The 16,856-nt window shown below is 58.6% G+C and overlaps 2 protein-coding genes across 2 annotated transcripts in view; both read right to left on the reverse strand.

The window, feature by feature from the left end:
* Positions 1-2,069, reverse strand: part of KPTN (kaptin, actin binding protein) — a 5,140-nt gene extending 3,071 nt beyond the window's left edge. Inside the window, exons 1-5 of the mRNA XM_026069806.1 lie at positions 1,784-2,069; positions 1,167-1,249; positions 1,001-1,085; positions 495-549; positions 1-45 (exon numbers count right to left, since the gene is read on the reverse strand). Of these exons, the coding sequence (XP_025925591.1) occupies positions 1-45; positions 495-549; positions 1,001-1,085; positions 1,167-1,249; positions 1,784-2,057 (542 nt within the window). The 5' untranslated portion in view covers positions 2,058-2,069. The remainder of the gene's footprint in view (positions 46-494; positions 550-1,000; positions 1,086-1,166; positions 1,250-1,783) is intronic.
* A 2,044-nt stretch (positions 2,070-4,113) lies between these two features.
* Positions 4,114-16,856, reverse strand: part of NAPA (NSF attachment protein alpha) — a 13,927-nt gene continuing 1,184 nt past the window's right edge. The window contains exons 2-11 of the mRNA XM_026069760.1: positions 13,991-14,070; positions 13,313-13,429; positions 9,619-9,665; positions 9,083-9,160; positions 7,135-7,190; positions 6,397-6,481; positions 5,961-6,065; positions 5,699-5,767; positions 5,159-5,209; positions 4,114-4,597 (exon numbers count right to left, since the gene is read on the reverse strand). Of these exons, the coding sequence (XP_025925545.1) occupies positions 4,496-4,597; positions 5,159-5,209; positions 5,699-5,767; positions 5,961-6,065; positions 6,397-6,481; positions 7,135-7,190; positions 9,083-9,160; positions 9,619-9,665; positions 13,313-13,429; positions 13,991-14,070 (790 nt within the window). The 3' untranslated portion in view covers positions 4,114-4,495. The remainder of the gene's footprint in view (positions 4,598-5,158; positions 5,210-5,698; positions 5,768-5,960; positions 6,066-6,396; positions 6,482-7,134; positions 7,191-9,082; positions 9,161-9,618; positions 9,666-13,312; positions 13,430-13,990; positions 14,071-16,856) is intronic.

Genomic DNA, 16,856 nt, shown 5'->3' on the forward strand with positions numbered 1-16,856 from the left:
CCGCTCAGCAGGAAGACGGTCTCCGGCTTGTCCCCGACACAGACTCTGTGCGGACAGAGGAGAGGGTTACCCAAAAAAACGGCCCAGCGAGCCGTGGGGAGGGAGCAGCGCGGCTGGAGCGAGCAAGGTCACAGCTGGGACGGAGAAAGCCGCAGCCCCTCGCAGGGACGTGGCTCCGAGGGGTGCCGCAGGCTCGCGGGCTCCGCTGGGCTTCGCGCGTCCCAGAAGGAAGCGGGGAGCGAGCGGAGACGACTCCCCGCGCCGGGGCGAAACGCTGCAGCTCAACAGCAGGCAGCAACGCGAGCGCGGCCAGGAGCYGCCGGGAGAGCTCGGATGGACGGAGCGGCCCTGCCGGATGCCTCTGGGGGATCCGAGCGGGGGATCGCCGCGGAGAAGGGGCGCAGCTGACCTGCGCCCCGAAGGACGCCRGGCGCTTGAACGACCGATCCGACGCRAGCGCGGGCGCAGGGAGAGGGCGCRGGCGTCGTACGCACTCGGCRTGGTAGAGCTGGAAAGGCGTGAACTGCAGCTCCAGGTTCAAGCAGCTTTCTGCGGGAAGAGAAGAGGGAAGAGCCCGCGGTGAACGGGCAGAGCCGCGGCYGTCGGCTTCCGACCGACGGCGAGGAAACAATCCGCAGGGGAAAAGCAAAGCCCGGAGACTCCGCTCCAGCGCAGCAGCTGCTGCCCGATCGCTCCGACACGCAGGGACTTGGGTCTGGATTTAATTTCGGGCTCTGCTCGGAGTTTCCGGATGCTGCCAGGCACGAACTGCGTCCCAGCGGGCCTCAGGCAACGTGACGAGGGGGAAAAACACAGCAGCGTTTGCTCCCTCGAGCTCTTTCTCCGCRTCAGCTGCTCCGGTCAGGGGCTGCGCAGAGCCCGTCAGAGCTAATTAAAGACGGCCCTGACGAGGCCAGGGAAGGGCCTGCTGCTATGGCAGCCCCGCGCGGATCCCTGGAGCCCCCCGGCCGGAAGGCAGAGCCACGCGGCGGCCGCTTACGCGCTATGGAGTCCAGGTCGTACTCGGAGCCGGGCTCGTAGTCGCAGTAGATGTTGAGGAAGGGACTCGCCTTATCCCCGGAGTCCTGGGGAGCAGCGGGAAGGGGTCGGGGCGTGCGGAGCCGGCGGGAGGCCCCGCGGGCGCCAGGGGCAGAGCCCCGCCGTACCTTGATGAAGGTGATTCCCACCACGAGGCCGCGTTTCGGGGGTGACTTCCGGAAGGAGTCGATGGAGACGATCTCGGCGTCGACTGCGGCGGCAGCGGCCGCGGCGTGAGCAGCCCGCGCTGCCCCCGGGGGAGTCGCCGGCCCCCAAACGGCCCTGCCCCCCCACCCAGGACCGCCCCGGCGACCCCTGACCCTCCGTGACCCCTGACCTGGCCTATAGATGGGCTACTCCCTGTTGACCTTTGTGACCCCTGACCTAGGATATAGGTGTCCCACCCCTACCCTCATGTGACCCCTGGCCCTCCATGACCTGTGACCCAGGGGGCCTGCTCCTCCCCCTAATGTGACCCCTGACCCTCATGACCCCTGACCTGGAACATAGGTGGCCTGCCCCTCCCCCCAACGTGACCTCTGACCCTCATGACCTCTGACCTGGGACACAGGTGGTTTGCTCCTCCCATCCCTGTGACCCCTGACCCTCTGTGACCCCTGACCCGGGACACAGGTGGCCTGCCCCGCCTCTCACGTGACCCCTGACCCTCTGTGACCCCTGACCCGGGGCGCAGGCAGCCCGCCCCTCCCCCCAAGGTGACCCCTGCCCCCGCACGACCCCTGACCCGGGATGTAGGTGAACTGCAGCTCCCGGGCGACGGGCCGCAGCTTCTGGCGCAGGTCGTGGTACCGGAAGTGAATCACCTTCCCCTTCAGGGTGGCGGCCAGGAGCCCCGCGGGGCCCTCGCCGCCCGCCAGCGCCGCCAGCCCGTACACGTTGCTCTGCGAGGCGAGCCGGGTGAAGCTGTCCTCCACCAGCGGGCAGCGCGCCGCCATGGCGGCCCCGTTCCCGATCCCGGGCCCCGATCCCGATCCCGGGCCCCGCTCCCGGCCCGGCATCGCCGTGGCCGCTCCCGCCCCCGGGGCCTGTGCCGGCTCCGGCGCGCTGCTGACGTCACCGCGGCGACGCCGGGCCCGCCTCCAACATGGCGGCGGCCGCGGGGGCGGCCGCGGGGGGCGGAGCGAGCCTGGCTCCGCCCCCAGGGCGGGGGGCAGGGGGTGGGAGGGGCTGTGGGGCAGGACAGGGACCCCCAGGGCATTGGGAGAAGCTATCGTGGGCTCTATGGGGCACAACAAGGACCCTAGGGACATGGGGGGGGGCTCTATGGGGCATGACACAGACCCCCAGGGTTGGGGGGGGCTCTATGGGGCACAACATGGACCCCCAGGGTGGGGGGGAAGCTGTAGGGGAGCTCTATGGGGCACGACAGGGACCCTCAGGGCATGGGGGGAAGCTATGGCAGAGTTCTATGGGGCACAACAGGGACCCCCAGGGCATGGGGGGGGCTATCAGGGGCTCTATGGGGCAGGGTTGGTGCCCTCAGGGCTGGGGCAGGGATTATTGGGGGGGGCTCTATGAGGCAGGACATGGCCACCCAGTGCATGGGGGGTGGCTGTGGGGGCTCTATGGGGCACAACAGGGACCCCCAGGGCATGGGGGGGGCTCCAAGGGGCAGGACAGGGACCCACAGAGCATAGGCAGGGGGGTTACGGGGCAGGGCTGCGACCCCTGGGGCAGTTATGGGGCTGGGCGCACCCACTTCCATCGCTCCTCCCTCCATCCGTGCAGCCTCTGCCCCACACCGGGGGGCCGCAGTGTGGGCAAGAGCTGCCCCAGGGGGGGGCGCAATCTCATTAGGGGCAGCAGGGAGTCATTAGCAGGGCAGGAAGGGGGGCCGGGGGCACAGGGAGAGCAGTGGGGCAGCACAGGGAGGGGGCAAGAACATGGCCAGGGCCCCATCATCATCATCATCCTCCTCCTTCCTCCGCTTCCTGCAATTCAGCCAGAGCCGAACCCCGGTCACGGAGAGGAGGGAAGCACTAAGGGGGCCGGAGGGGATGGAGAGAGAGGCAGGCACCCCCCTCCTGCTCCGCGCGGGCTCCGTGCGGAAGCACAGGGCCCTTTCCCAGTTCCGCTCATGCAAAGTTTTATTGGCCGTGTGCAACTGGTCGCTACAGGCAGCGCGAGTGGAGTGGTCGACGTTAAAACATGCGGCAGCACCTCCCGTCTCCTTCAGCTGACCGGGGCCCGGAAGCGGGAACGGCCGCGAGGGAGGCGTGGGGAGCAGGGCAGCCCCATCCCGCCGCCCCACACCGCGTGCCCAAAGCAAAGAGGGAGAAAAACCTGAAACCCTTTGGGCAGCCAGGATTTTGTGCACGATTCCGCATGGGAGTCAGAACAGAGCCAGGGCTGCCGCCTCCCCCCCGAGCACCGTGCTAGGTCCGAGCCACCCCCGTCGCAGGAAGGGGAAAGAAATCCTTCATCTTCCTCCTCTTTGGGCTCCCCTACCGGCAGCTGGGAGGGACGAGGGCTCCGAAGTCATTCCCCTCCCGACGCTTCTTAAAAAGGGAACTGAAAGCCCCGAGAAGGAAGGAGCGAGAGCAGCTCGCACGCAGCTGCTGGTTTCAGGGAAGGAGGCTGCTACAGGACGCGTCTGCTGCCGGCAGTGTTTTTAAGAGCGTTCCTCTCTGAAATAAGCAGGGAAGCAGCGAGGCCGGGGCAGGCTCCCCGCGCGGGAGAGGCGATGCCCAGGCTTCGGTGCGCTGCGAGAGGGGAGAAGCGCAGAGACTGCTCGAACCGAAGCGGCGGGAAAGGACGGGGCAGGAGTCTCTGCTGCTATCTAGCCAAAACTGGGGAAATTTGAACTAACAAGGGCTACGTCGCATCGATCCCAAAATCCCTGCCTGGGGCGAGCAAGGTGTTCAGGCCGCCCAGCCCAGGAGGGAAGGAGGCGCAGCCCAAAGCAGGCCCCCGTCCCGGAGAATTGGGACCACCCGACCTCCCCGTCCCGGGGGGAGAAGCTGCTGAACAGCGGGGCGAGAAGTGGGGAGAGCGGGTTGCGGGCCGTCTGCTGAAGCCAGCACGGGGGGGCAGGAGGGGGAAGCTAACGCAGGCTTAAAACCTCAACTCGTATGGAATATATTATACAATTAAATATCTGAAGAAAGGTTCATTTACAGTGAGGGAAGGGTTAAAGCCAGGCCCGCGGGGCAGGAGCTGGAGGCAGGTTGGGGCAATCTGAAGAGCAGAAAATGGGGTCGCCTTAATACTTTTTTCTCTAGAACAGCCGAGCCGGGCAGCGATGTCTCAGGCCCCGGCCCTGACCAACAGCTCCGCTCTTTGGGTTGCGGGGAAAAGGGCCACGAGAAAGGTTAATGCTATTTGGAGGCCAATTCCTTCTCCCTCCAGACCTTGCCCTCCCCACCCTCCCAGATCTCCCCGCAGGGCGCTGCGTTGAGAATTGCCTTTAACCAGGAAGGAAGGGGCAGGCCACCATTTAACGCAAGTCCTCCTCTTCGCCCTGGATGGTTTTCTTGATGCGGAGCAGCATGGTGGTGAGCCACTGGTCCAGCCGAGAGATGGAATCGTATTCCTTTACCTAGAGGGAGAAAAACATCCTCAGAGAAAGGCGGAGAGCAGGGAAGAGGCAAAACACCCAGCAGCACTAGCTTTCAGGGAAGCACCAGACAGGCTCCTGGTTAGGGCGTTATTTGGGAAGGAGAGTCCGAAGAGCCTTGGGAAAGGAATTCAGGGTGTTATCAGGCAGCACGGCCTCATGGACAAGGTGCTGGGACACAGGAGATCCCTTCCACCGCTTGAAATCAGGTCGGGTGGCTGCGCCCCAGACACCCGCCTGCGCAGTGGGGCAGCACTGCTGACCTCCAGGAGCGAAGTACCTGGAGATCTCTACGAACTTGGTGATAAAGAGGGTCTGAGAAAGTGGGAACGGGGCCAAACATTGCACAAACACATGCGAGAACCCGCAAAGTGAGGAAAGCTCTGGAGAGCAAGCTGAGGGCACAAAGCTGGACCTGGAAGCATCCGCGGTGGACGCAGGCAGGCAAGAGCTTTTCCCATCACGTTTGCGGTACCTCCCCACAGCGTGTTTGCCCTAGAGGAACTTTTAAGACAAGATGCTTCCAATCAGCATGTAACTTACTGCATCAGTGTAGCCGTCTATGTTCTGTTCCTCGTGAGCATCCAGCAGCTTCTACGAAAGAAAAAGAGCACGCAGGAGATCAGCAGAGGTCTTCCTCCGTTCCCACGTGCTGCAGGGCCTGCCAGCACTGCCTGCCTCCTCGAGAGGTGCCGCGCCGCCCATGCAAAGCCCTTGCGGTTGAGGGCAACGACAGAGGGAAAATCCACCGGCCTCCAGGAGGTTGCAGGTCAGCGCGTGTCCTGCAAACTGCCGCTAGGTTGGCTTTACGCCCGAGTTTCTTAAGAACAGATTTGGAGAGCAGCAGGGGGGAAGGAACTGCCTTGGCAGGGCAGAGCAAAGGCCCATCTTGTCCAGGATCTGCGCTGCGAGAAATCACACTTGGGGCAGCCAGCCTACAACTCTAGTGACGGAGTTCTGGTCCAGGTGCCTTTTAGCGCTCCCCGGGAGCAGGCCGTGCTCCTTGCTGCAATTCCTTATGGCGTTTCTTTCCTAGCCACTCCGTGACGCAGGTTAGAGGAGGGAATTAACTCTGCTACTCACTTTGATCAACTTGCACTCCCTGGATTCCATGAAAGCCGGAAACATCTCTTCGTACTTCTGCACGGCCAGCTAGAGAGCAAGAGATGAGATGAGCACCCACAGGGAGAGAAGCTTGAAAAAGGACTGGGGGAGGCCGTCTCACAGCCCCGAGACCCCAGCCCCCTTCCAACCCTCTGCTTACAGCCAAGACATTCGTTTGCTGCGTCAAGGGGCCGGGCACCCCGCACCCACCCCAGACGAGCAGCTCTAGCCTTCCCCAAACCTTTGCATTGAGCATGTCGATGCAGAAGTGGCAGAGGGCCGCCTTGAAGAAGTACTCCTTGGCGCTGTACTTCAGCAGGGGACTGTCCATTGCGCTGGTGCCCACCTGGAGAAGACACCAGGGATGAGAGAGGCTTCCTAAGATACTTAAGTCGTGTCAGATCTGAACAGGGCAATYGCAAGAGGGGCTGCAGCAAAGAGCTTCTGGTAATGGCCCTTTTTGCTGCAGCAGAGACTGCCAGCCCATTCAGAGGCCTTTACAGGGCCACCTACCTGCCCCCCACTTTAGGGAGCTCATTTACAGGCCGGCAAGAAGCCTTTTGCAGTTAAAGACAGGGGTGAAGACAAACCTCAGCATCTCCAGCGGGCACAAGCCATCACGTTTTGCAAGAGGGCTGGCAGAGCCTGCCCTTCCAACGCAACGAGGAGTCACAGACCTGCTCGTAGATCTCCACGGCTTTCTGGTACTGCTCCAGCTGAGCTGCGTAAGTGGCCACTTTCAGCAAGCACTTGTTAGCAGAGCTGTGGGGAGAGAGAACCGGGAAAGCTCAGGGCGGCCGGCACTGCCCTCCGCCGGTGCGTGCACACGGAGCATCACCGCCCCGGCGCGTCCGACCGGATCGCGCTATCCGCAAAGTATTGTTTTAACCCTGTCGTGGGAGTCCCACCTTCCCTTCCAGCACGTATGTCAGTGCTGCAAGCCGTAGCGCCCCTGCCCCTCGGACACCCCAGCTCCTGCCTCGCTGCAGGACRTGGGTTTCCCCAGAGAGGGAGAAGTGGCTGAAGCTGTTAAGCACAGGAGACCGATTCCTGCGAGTTTACTGGTGCCAGAGCACAGGGAGCAAGGGGCAGTTGGGAACCCTCCCCTCTCCCATACGACTGAGCTTCTGCAACAGGACAGGCCACGGCTTGCCTGCGCAAGCAGAAAAGGGTGTCACACCTTGCCCGGTTCAGAAGCTGGTGGAGAGGACGGGGAAAGAAGCCAGCACCAGCAAGGCATGCAATACCCCTTGCTCCAGCGGGGGAAGTAACTTCAGAGACAAACTTAGTCACCATCTGTTTCCCGACCCTCTCTGGGCTGTTACAGCTCTTGTCCTGCCCGGGGAGCTGCAACGACAGCTCCCGGAGAGCCAGGAGCAACCGAGGTCGCAACGTCCGCAGCCATGTCTTTATACCTGTTGGACTCTTCCCCTTTGTAGTAGTCTGCAGCCTGCTCGTAGTGGGCTATCGCCTAGAAGGAACGCAAACACAGTGAGAGCTCCCCAAGCAGGGAGTAACGTACCATTTAAAAAAAAATAAAGAGAGARAAAAAAAAAGAAAAAATATATATCAGAGATGTACAGCCTTCAGCAATGCTGCGCCTGAAACCGCTTGGGAGAATCCTTCACAGCCGGGCCTTGCAGGACGCATGCACGCTCCAATCCGCCCACGCGGCTTCCGCTATCAGCGCTGCCATCTGTGGCTGGCTCCTAACGCAGGGCCCGATATAAAGGTGGCAACTGTCCGGCAGCTCCCCCGTGGGGACAAGGTCAGAGAGAGAGTGCGGCAAAGCCTTGACAGAACCTGGACCTTCCAGCCGGATTCGATGCCAGCGAATGCCCCAAGACATCGCAGCGCCACCAGGCTAAGCGAAGACRCGCTCCCTCCCCGAAGAAAACAAGCTTAGAGATATTTTCCTCTTTCCAGCCCATTCTTTAAGGGGGCGGCTCATCTCCTCGCTGCTTGTGGGTACATTTCACACGCATATCTCCTGCCAGCAGGCTGGGGACCTATTGGGCAACYGCAACCAAATGTGAAGACAAATCACATCACTTTCGTTAAGCCTATAGGATCAGTGTCAAAGAGGGGGAAGGCCTTCCCGATGGGAGCTCGCCCAGCTGGGGGCTGGCGCATCTGGCTGCACAAGCTCAGCCCTTCTTAGGGAATGACAGGAGCCCAGCCGCRGGGCAAATGCAAACAAAACAGGTTAYTCCGTCAGCAGCAAGGCTGTTTACRGATGGGGGAAGAKCGACTGGCAGGGCAGGACGGACAGGAAGGCCRCGGGAGATGCCCAGCCGGCTAGCTAAGCAGGAAGGGAGACGTGTCCTATTATCTGGCACGTCCATAGATCTGATAGGTGTTCAGGAAGCTGGAGCTGTATCTAGGAGCTGCATTTGTGAAGTTGTCATGGGAACATACACACGGAGTACACCGCTCTAGCGACAGCAAAGACACTGTGGGTTATTCCCAGGAGTTGTCAAGTAGGATGTCACAAAGACTTGCTGGGAGGAGTGTCAAGAACAGCACTAAATTAACTCATGAAGTGAGCGGAAGCCTGAATTAGATCCGTGCAGGATGTGGAAACTTGTTTCCCTTTAAAATAAACCTGGTTTATTTCACTTCGAGCCAGCAAGGAACACGTCTAAACTAGGAAAGGAAAAAAATACCCCCATAAGTCACAACACCTAGCCATCCAGGGGTATAAAAAGCAGAAGAGACGGCCCTTCAGGRTGCCCAAGGCAGGCAGGCATTTCAGCCTCCGCAGAGGCAGAAAGCTTCACTACCTTGATTGGTAGTGGTGATTTCTTTTCAGATGGCTCCGGTGACCTGTTCCTGCAGTTCTCAGACACCCACGCAAGCCTGAAGCTTTTATTCTTTCATTAGCTGCAGCGGCAAGGCCATTCCAAGCGTTTTCCCAGGTCTGTACAGGGACTGACACGCTCCAGGAAGTCTCGCAGGTATTTGAGCTTAAAGCCCCCTTCCCGGCAGCTTTCGGGAGGCCAGCAGACCTCAGCAGGGCGGCTAACGCACCAGGAATGTTTCGGGGAAGAGGCAGGAACAGCCTCAGGGCAAAGGGYGCTTTGCGCAGGGCATGGCGTCCCGCACACGCGTGACAGTGCCGAGCTCGCCCGTCGGGGCTGCAGTGAATCAGCAATGTCTGTACCGGGCACCTGCACTCCGTCCCAGCCATGAAGCCTCTGGGTTTCGATGGTTCGCAAATCCCAACTTCAAGGGAGGAATACATTTACGGGATTCATCGGATGTGGCTCGAGCTGTGCTTCCCCACGCCCCGAGCTGGCAGGAAGCGCTGCAAGGACGGCTCGGCCCCTGCACTGCAAATTCCCCTCTCTCCCCCACGTTTACCTTTTCGATATCCACCAGCTCCGTCTCATAGATTTCCGCTATCGATATGTGGTGTTTCGCGGCTATGGTGAATCGACCCTGAAAGCAGAGACACATTTGCACGTGTGGGCTGGCACTTCTCTCCTCCGCGAGGGGACGTTTGGGAGAGCGACCCCAGGCTCCACAACAGCAATCTCGACACCAGCGCTCGGCTCCGAGACGGGCGCGCTGCCCAACAGCTGCTCTGAGAGCAGGCGACGCTGCTCAGCTCATCRTTCCCAGCACTAGGAAAACACTTGTCCCTCGGTACCTGCCCACCTTCTAGCTCCCACCGGACACCGGTTTCAGCCCCATTCTCCTAGGCAGCATCGTTAAGCCTTTGCAATACCAACAAGAAGGGACAAAAATGCCAGAAAAAGATGCTGACTTCCACTGCATCTCTCTGAGCTGATGGCACACCCAAGGAGGTACGTCAAACCCTTCAGCGTCACCACCCTCCCTCCTGGGAAAAAACAGCCATCTCCCGAGGTGACAGAAAAGAGCGCGGCCAGGCTCACCATGTCCGTGTAGATCTCGATAGCTCTGATCAAACAGTTAATGGCCTCTGAAAAGAGAGAACAGATTTGTGAACACAGGCGCTTTGGAAGAGCAGCGCCGTTCGCCACCCCTCCCTCCTTCTCCCAGCCTCCCCGAAGCGATGAAGCTGTATTTATAGCACGCTCAAAGATCAATAGCTACTCAAGAAAAGCTGCTGAGGCTACAGGCTTCTAGGGAAATTTAGAGCGTGCGAGTGGTGACACCGACCATCGGGGGACTGCGGAGCAAATCAAAGACTCTCTCTCCGTTTGTACCATCGCGTCCCTGTGCCCCCGCGTTAGACAGCCGATGGACAAAAGTCAGACAGTTCGTATCAAGCAGCCTACGAACATTTTGCTGCATCACAGGTCTCTGATCAGAGACCACCTACGACAAGATCAGCAACACTGCTTTCGTACGTACGCAAACCCCAGTGCTAAACGCTGCTACAGATGGAAGTTATCCTAATCCAAGGTGCATGCGGAGCGGCTTCAACAGCAGCAAAGACTCTTCAAGAACAGCATCAACCCCACGGCAAGAAAATTCCSCATTAAAACAGACCCCACCTCCCCCCAGGTAATGCGCAACGCTAGAGATGGAGCAGGTCCGACCCATCTGAACCTGCCAGAGGACGGGTGACACAGACTCCCAAGGGCGGCTCTAGCTATTGCTTCACCACGCACAGTAGCTCCATCCGCCGCCCACCACGCCCGGGGCGGGAGGAGAGGGGAGAAGCACCGATTTCCTGAAGTTCACAGAGCAGGTCAGTACCTAGGAGCAGAACCCAGCACCACGCAACATCGCTCCATCCATCGCCCCGAGCGCAGAACCGCCCAGCAGCCGGAAAGCAGGAATAAGCTACTTTTTCCACCCCCTGCCCAGAACAAAAGGCCTTTGTCTAGGGTGGAGAGCATTGAGATGCAGATCCCAAGCAGCCCACGTGGAAGCACAGCCCCGATCCTGCCCCGGAGGACCAAGCGCCAGGAAGCGCCTCGCCATCTCTCTCCAGGGCCCGACTCTGCAGCGGGATTCACCCTGCAGCGCTAAGACCCAGCCGCCACTGCTGTTAGCAGCCGGGTGTTTCATCCCGGCCGGGGCTTATCTGGGGGGAAGACGTGCTCGTCGCTCAGACGAGCATCCGAGTCGACCACAGATAGAGAGCCGCACACCGCCCAGGACCGGGCCCGAAGCTGCAGCATTTTGCTTCGCTTCAGGAGRAGCCTTGCCCTAGCGTTCTCCGAAGAGGCGTGGGAGGAATTCTGCCGCAGATAAATGCCAGGCTCCCAGAGACGGAGCTTTTTCTGACTGCTCCCAGCTGTCAGGCTCACAGCGCTCCCTAGCAGGAAGGCGAACAGCCAAGGAGCAGGAGGCGCAGCTGCCATCTGACTGACGGCTGTCGCAATCGAGGCTTCGGCTCATCAAGTCCTAGGGACGTGGGACGGCAGTTCAAGGTGGAGGAGAGACTGGGGGCAGCGGGGGCCGGCGGCAGAGCGTTGTAGCGCAAAAAAAAAAAGAAGAGAGCTGAGCGGGGTTAGACTGCAGACTCAAAAGCAGGGGTTCGCGCCGCATCCCACCCAACGGGTGCAGACAGGCCGCGCTAGCGCGGGCGCTCGAGTCGAAGGGCAGGAGCTCCCCGCTTCCGGGCCGCGAGCCCCAGCGCTCGCCGCCTGCAGCTCTCAGATAAAGGCCGTCAAGGGCCTTAACGAGCTCCGAGAACGAAGACAGCTCACCTAGGGCAGACAACAGACGTCTTTTTCTTTCCCCAGTCGGGACGCGTGGCCGGTATTTACAGAGGTTTTCCTCCRAGTTCCTCTGCAGGGTCACAACTTAATCTCGGCTTTGCAGGGAGCTCTAGGCTCTGCCCGGGGAGGCACAGGGGTCTGGCAGAGCCTGTCCAGCGCTAACCYTCCGCACGCACCTTGCTTGCCAGGAAGCCGCGAGGTTTCCCCCCCCCACGGGGCACAGCACCGGCTCCTTCGGCGCGGGAGAACACGCTCCGTCTAGCAGCCGGCGCGGCATCGCAGAGAAGAGGCTGCGCGCCCAGAGACGGATCTCCAACCCAGTTAATTCCCCTTACAGCAGCCTTACACGCCGCTCCCACGCGGAGGAAGGCCTGCCTAATTAGCAACGGGTAGACTCACTCCTACCTTCCCCCTCCAGTTACCCAAAAGACACAACAAACCGTACTGGGGAGAGYGAGCGCTTCTCGGCAAGCCCAGCTCAAACGGCCACCCAGCGACCCTCCTCCCGCGAGTCATCTGGAAGCGGAAAACGGGGGCTGCATGCTGCAGAGAGCGACAGGACTGGATATAATCGGAACAGAAATCTCCAGAAGATTAAGCAAATCCTCCAGGAGATTAAATTTGTTTTCTCCTCAGGTTACTTCATTATCTTCTCTGAAAATCACCCAAACTGATCCAGCCACAGGTCGGATAACCCCGGTGTCAGGGATAACTAGCAAGAGAGCTTGCCAGGACCAGCAAAGCCGCTCGGCGCGGGTGAAGCAAGACAAACCCCAGGACCGGCAATCTGCCGGGGAGGAAGACTGCAGAGAGCACAGCTGAACTCGGACTTCCCAGGGATGCCCGTGAAATACCGGYGAGATCCGTTTCCAGAGAGACTGAAAGCACCTTTGTGAAAGGAACAGAGAGGAGGGACATTCGCACAGGGCGGTTGGCCCCCCCAGAAGCTCTAGTTTCGAGCGCTTGCTTCCTGGCCACGTGCATGCGCGCTCCCAGGGGATATTCATGCGCTCCTTGCCCTCTTCAAACCCTACACCCAATGGTCCAAGCTCGTGACAGTTTCTACCGCTGTCTTCCTCCCTGGCATTTCAGCTCAGAGCTAGGATCCAAGCCACCAAACGGGAAGCACACAGGACACCCCAACGAGTTACGCATCCCGAGGGAGGCCAGCTGAAGCTCCAGATGTCRGGAACGAAGAACATTCACGACAGCGCAAGCTTTCAGCTGGTCTATCAACTGCCAAACACAGCTTCAGAGAAGCGCCAGAATATTCCCCCCCTCCCAATCTCTGGCTCTAAACAGAAGTCAGGCTAGGAGTTGCTCTAAAGCTAGAGCGAGGGGAGCCAAATTAAAGCGCAACTCATGTATGACACATGAATCATGACCGCACCGCTCCTAAGACTTCAGCCGAAGCCATATGCTCAAAGACAGGCTCCGCAGGTGGCGCAGGGATTCCCGCAGACTGGGGATCAGCGTCATTTGACAGGCACGCTAGCTGCGGAGGTGAACTTTGCCAGCCTTCAGCTCCTGGAGTGACTTGCAGCTTTGGGAAACGTGTCAATCCAGCCCACAGCAACTCARCTCATTCCCAGAGGTGTCAAGAGGATGGGATAATACACACCCAGGAGAAATCCTTGTGTAACAGGCAAGTAAACTTATTTGGTACACGCTACGTGCAGTCCTCGATATCCAAAATCGGGGCCTTTTATGCATGCCAGTGCATCCCCGCCCATAATACAGGAGCAGAACTGGTAGATTTACTCAGTTTTTGCTAAGTCACAGCTCAGTGCTAGCCACACGGCCCGAAGGGCCTCCCTTCTGCTAGCTGGTGGATTCTCTCCCGTCTTCCCCCAGCTGGCAAGAGAAAACAAGCAYCTTTCGCGCACTGCTGGCGCCCCACTCTGGGAAGCCTAAAGGAGAAGCAAGCCCTCACCTTGCGGGTCAGCTTTCTTGAAGGCGTTGCCTGCGTCCACGAAGTTGGTAGCTGCATCATGCTTGCTCTGCAGCTGCAGGTGGAGCTGCGCCGCCTGGCAAAAGGCATTCCCTGCGGCTGGAAGGAAAAACAGGAAGCATAATCTTAACCGTTTCAGAGATACGGGCTGGAAAAGCAGGATGCGGGCAGCTTATCCTCTCCTGGTATTTTTAAAACTGGCTTTTTTAGCATGCGACATGTAAGCGGCACTGCAGCCTGCACTAAGGAGCTGCGGGAGGAGTTGACTAGAGGCACCGAGAAACTGAAGTTTGGCAGCACCCAGCAGCCAAAAAATATCTCCTGCTTTGGGTCCCAGTGGAGCGAACGGGACAGGGACTGGGGAAAGGGAGTTGGGCAGGTTGTTTCCGGGAATGCTTCCCTTGGCTGTGCCGTGCCTCTCCTAAGCCAGGAATAGCAGCGTGTGCTCCCTTCCAGATGCCGGAATCGGGCCATATGAACGTACACATTCCCAGTGCCACGTGTAAGGTCTCTCACGGGCTTGTGACACTGGATTTCAGACACGGCAGTTCACTGCTTCCCGGAGGAGGCGGGAGACTGTACCCACAGCCCACGAGACCACGCTCCCGTCTCCACAAACGCAGGGAAACGGCTCACAACTGCAGCCGCGCGCATACGTACCGCTCCAGTTTTTGGCCATTTTGAACATGTTTGCCGCTCGCGCGTAGATGTCGCATGCTTCCTCTATCCTGGAGGAGCCTCTGGAAGAGAACAGAAGCCAGGCGTTGCACACGTGTTGCCTGCAGGGAAGCTCAAACCCACCGCCCAAGTGGAAAAAACCTACATTGCTCTACTCAGGCTGCCAACAAGAGCAAAAAAGGTTCCCCTGGGAGGAGCTACTAACAAAGACAAGTCGTCTCGTCTAGCTCCGGATTTACGGGGAACCGGCATCTGCCAGACCCTCCAGTACGGCTTGTGGTTCAGGGCACTGAAGTTAAAATTGAGGCCAACTGGGGGGGGGGGGGGGGGGGGAGAAGCAGATTTGCTGACTGCAGTTCTGCTTGCTCAGGGCTCGTGCTCGCAGGTGACCGAGGATGGGGCTTAGGAGGCAAGAGAGAAACGCCAGCTCCAGCACCCCGCGCAGTCTAATCCCTCTGGGAAGCACCAGGCCCACGCAGCGCGCCAGGGCTGGGCCTTCCCCCCACCCCCCGGCAGAGAGATGCTCCAAAGACTCAGCAGGAGCTGGGCCAGCGCTTCACACAAGCTGCTTTTATTAATAATTAACGAGCGGAGAAATCATCCGGCAGCAAAGAGGCAAAGCATCCGCGCTGTTGCTGTCAGCGAAGCCCCAGCCCACGTCTTCCCTCCGCTGCTAAGCAGCCAAAGCAGATGTTGGCAAGGGCGCAGCCAGCAGCCACCCAAGGGCCGCCCTGGCTCTCGAATAAGCTGGGCAAATTCCAGAAATAGCACGCTGCCGGCGCGCAACGCGACCAGGAGAAAGGGAGAGACCCGAAGGGAAAGCTGGGAGAGAGCAAGCTCATCAAAAAAAAAAAAAAAAAAGCCAAAACCCGCTTAAAATTCAGGAGCTGCAGCAAACAAGCACCACCCTCCGGCTCTTCAGTTTTGCTAACGAATGCGCACGTCTATTGGCCTTATTGATTCTGACTAAAAACCCTACTGACAAGTCAAGGGAGCTTATTACAGTTGCCTTTTTTCCCCCCCCCCTCCCCTTAAGGCAAAACATGCAATTTCACTCACATTTCCTCCCTCTCACTAGAAACTTGCAGTTAGAGACGTGGCAGGGACTGACAGAAAGAGTTTGTCGGAGTCAGCAAGCTATTCCACCAGTCTGGATCGGCTTGAACAACCCAGTTCTCTCTCGTTCCCTGGTTTTCCCGCTCCCCAAAACAGGTAAAAGCACCAGCACGGGTGCCTTGAAATTAACCCAAACTCGAGGAGGAAAATTTCCCCTGCACCCAAGAGAGTCATCTACGTTACCAGTGCAATCAATGTTACTAAGCAAATCATTACGATTTACACAAAAAGGGGTGGGGGGAGGAAAATCACTAATCTGCAAACCAGATTCRTTTCCCCTTTTTTCTCAGAAATTCACTAATTAGAAAATCAAGGCAGCCTGCGCTCTCCATCCCAGCAAAGTTTATCTTTTCAGCCTGGAGGAACCAGGCTCCCCTGGAACCACAAGATCCAATCGCAGAATCAGCTGCTCTGCCCCAACRAAAAAAGAAAAACTCTATTTCCAGTGATTTCATCTTCAGRCARGACGACCAAGCAGGCCAGCGCGAAYGCTGGCGTGCGCGATAACTTCGCCAAGGACGCGATAAGCATCTCGCAGATTGCTGAAGCCAGGCGTCGCACGCTTTGTGATCTGCCTTCAGACCCTCCGGGCTAAAGATAGCTCAAAGAAATGTAAAACTACCARGGTTTTTTTAGGAGTACGAGAAACRGCCTTTTAACTGAAAGAACGCTGTGATTAAACACCATCGTCGTCCTTTAATATTTAAACGCCCTAGTTTTCTACCTGCCATTAATCTGAAGYTTTCAAATAATAAAAGCAGCATCGAATTTCTTTCGGATCTTGCTACGCAGAAGCAAAGAGTAACTTCAGAGCAACGACAAAACAAACTGCAGAAGAGAAACCAGGTGTCCGGACTGCACCCCGCGAGCGCTGGGAAAACCTCCCGGCGCATCGCCTCCCCCTGCAAAACAAGGCTGACAAACCTTCCCCTTATCAGGGCCCTGCAAGGGCAAGCGATGAACTCGTTCTTCCTTATGAAACCCTCTACGTACTCGGTTAAAGCCGAATTTTGCAGTCTTCGAGGCTGGACACCTCGAATTTCTCCTCCCCTACTGATCCAGCTGTGCAAAGCTGGAGTGAGAGCAAGGGCCTAACCAAGCGGCATGAACGCGGAAGAGCCTCCAGCCTTCGTTTACAGAGGTAAATTCAAATTACGCCGAGAAGGCAAGTTAAATCCATGTAATTWGTCCCTCACAAATAAGGTCTGGGCAGGAGGAAACAGAACTCTCAGTCCTGAACAAGCCAGTGCAGAGATGCAGGATCAATTAAGTTTTGGTAGAGCAGAATCCCACCACCACCACCCAAAAAAATTCTGCTGTTTTTAAAACACAAGCTGAGAGCAACTAATTTATGATGAACTTAGGAGCGAGCACCAGGGAACCGAGTCAGTAAAAGCACCCAACAACTTTTAAGGGCCCCTCGGAAACAGGCGCTGCCTCTCTAAGCACCTTGGCCCTTCCCTTTTAATTTTGCTGTCGTTTCTGAGGTTCCTCACTTCACAACATCACTAAAAGCTCCTCTTTCCCCGAATCCTGAAGGGGAACACCCGGCTCGTCGTTTCAGGGCTCCCTTTGCTGTTTCACCCCTCCTTTAGGGTCGTTTCAGGCTCAGGATGGCGTCGGGGACTGAACCACCGGCCGCCCCAGGGGTCCGAGCTCGTCCCCCGAGGCCTTGGCTCCCGGTTTTATCCCAAACTCCCTCTTCTCCACCGTCCCCCCCCCTCCCCTCTCC

Source organism: Apteryx rowi, unplaced genomic scaffold (assembly GCF_003343035.1).
Source record: "Apteryx rowi isolate R43461 unplaced genomic scaffold, aptRow1 scaffold_1061, whole genome shotgun sequence".
In the NCBI taxonomy this organism is placed as follows: domain Eukaryota; kingdom Metazoa; phylum Chordata; class Aves; order Apterygiformes; family Apterygidae; genus Apteryx; species Apteryx rowi.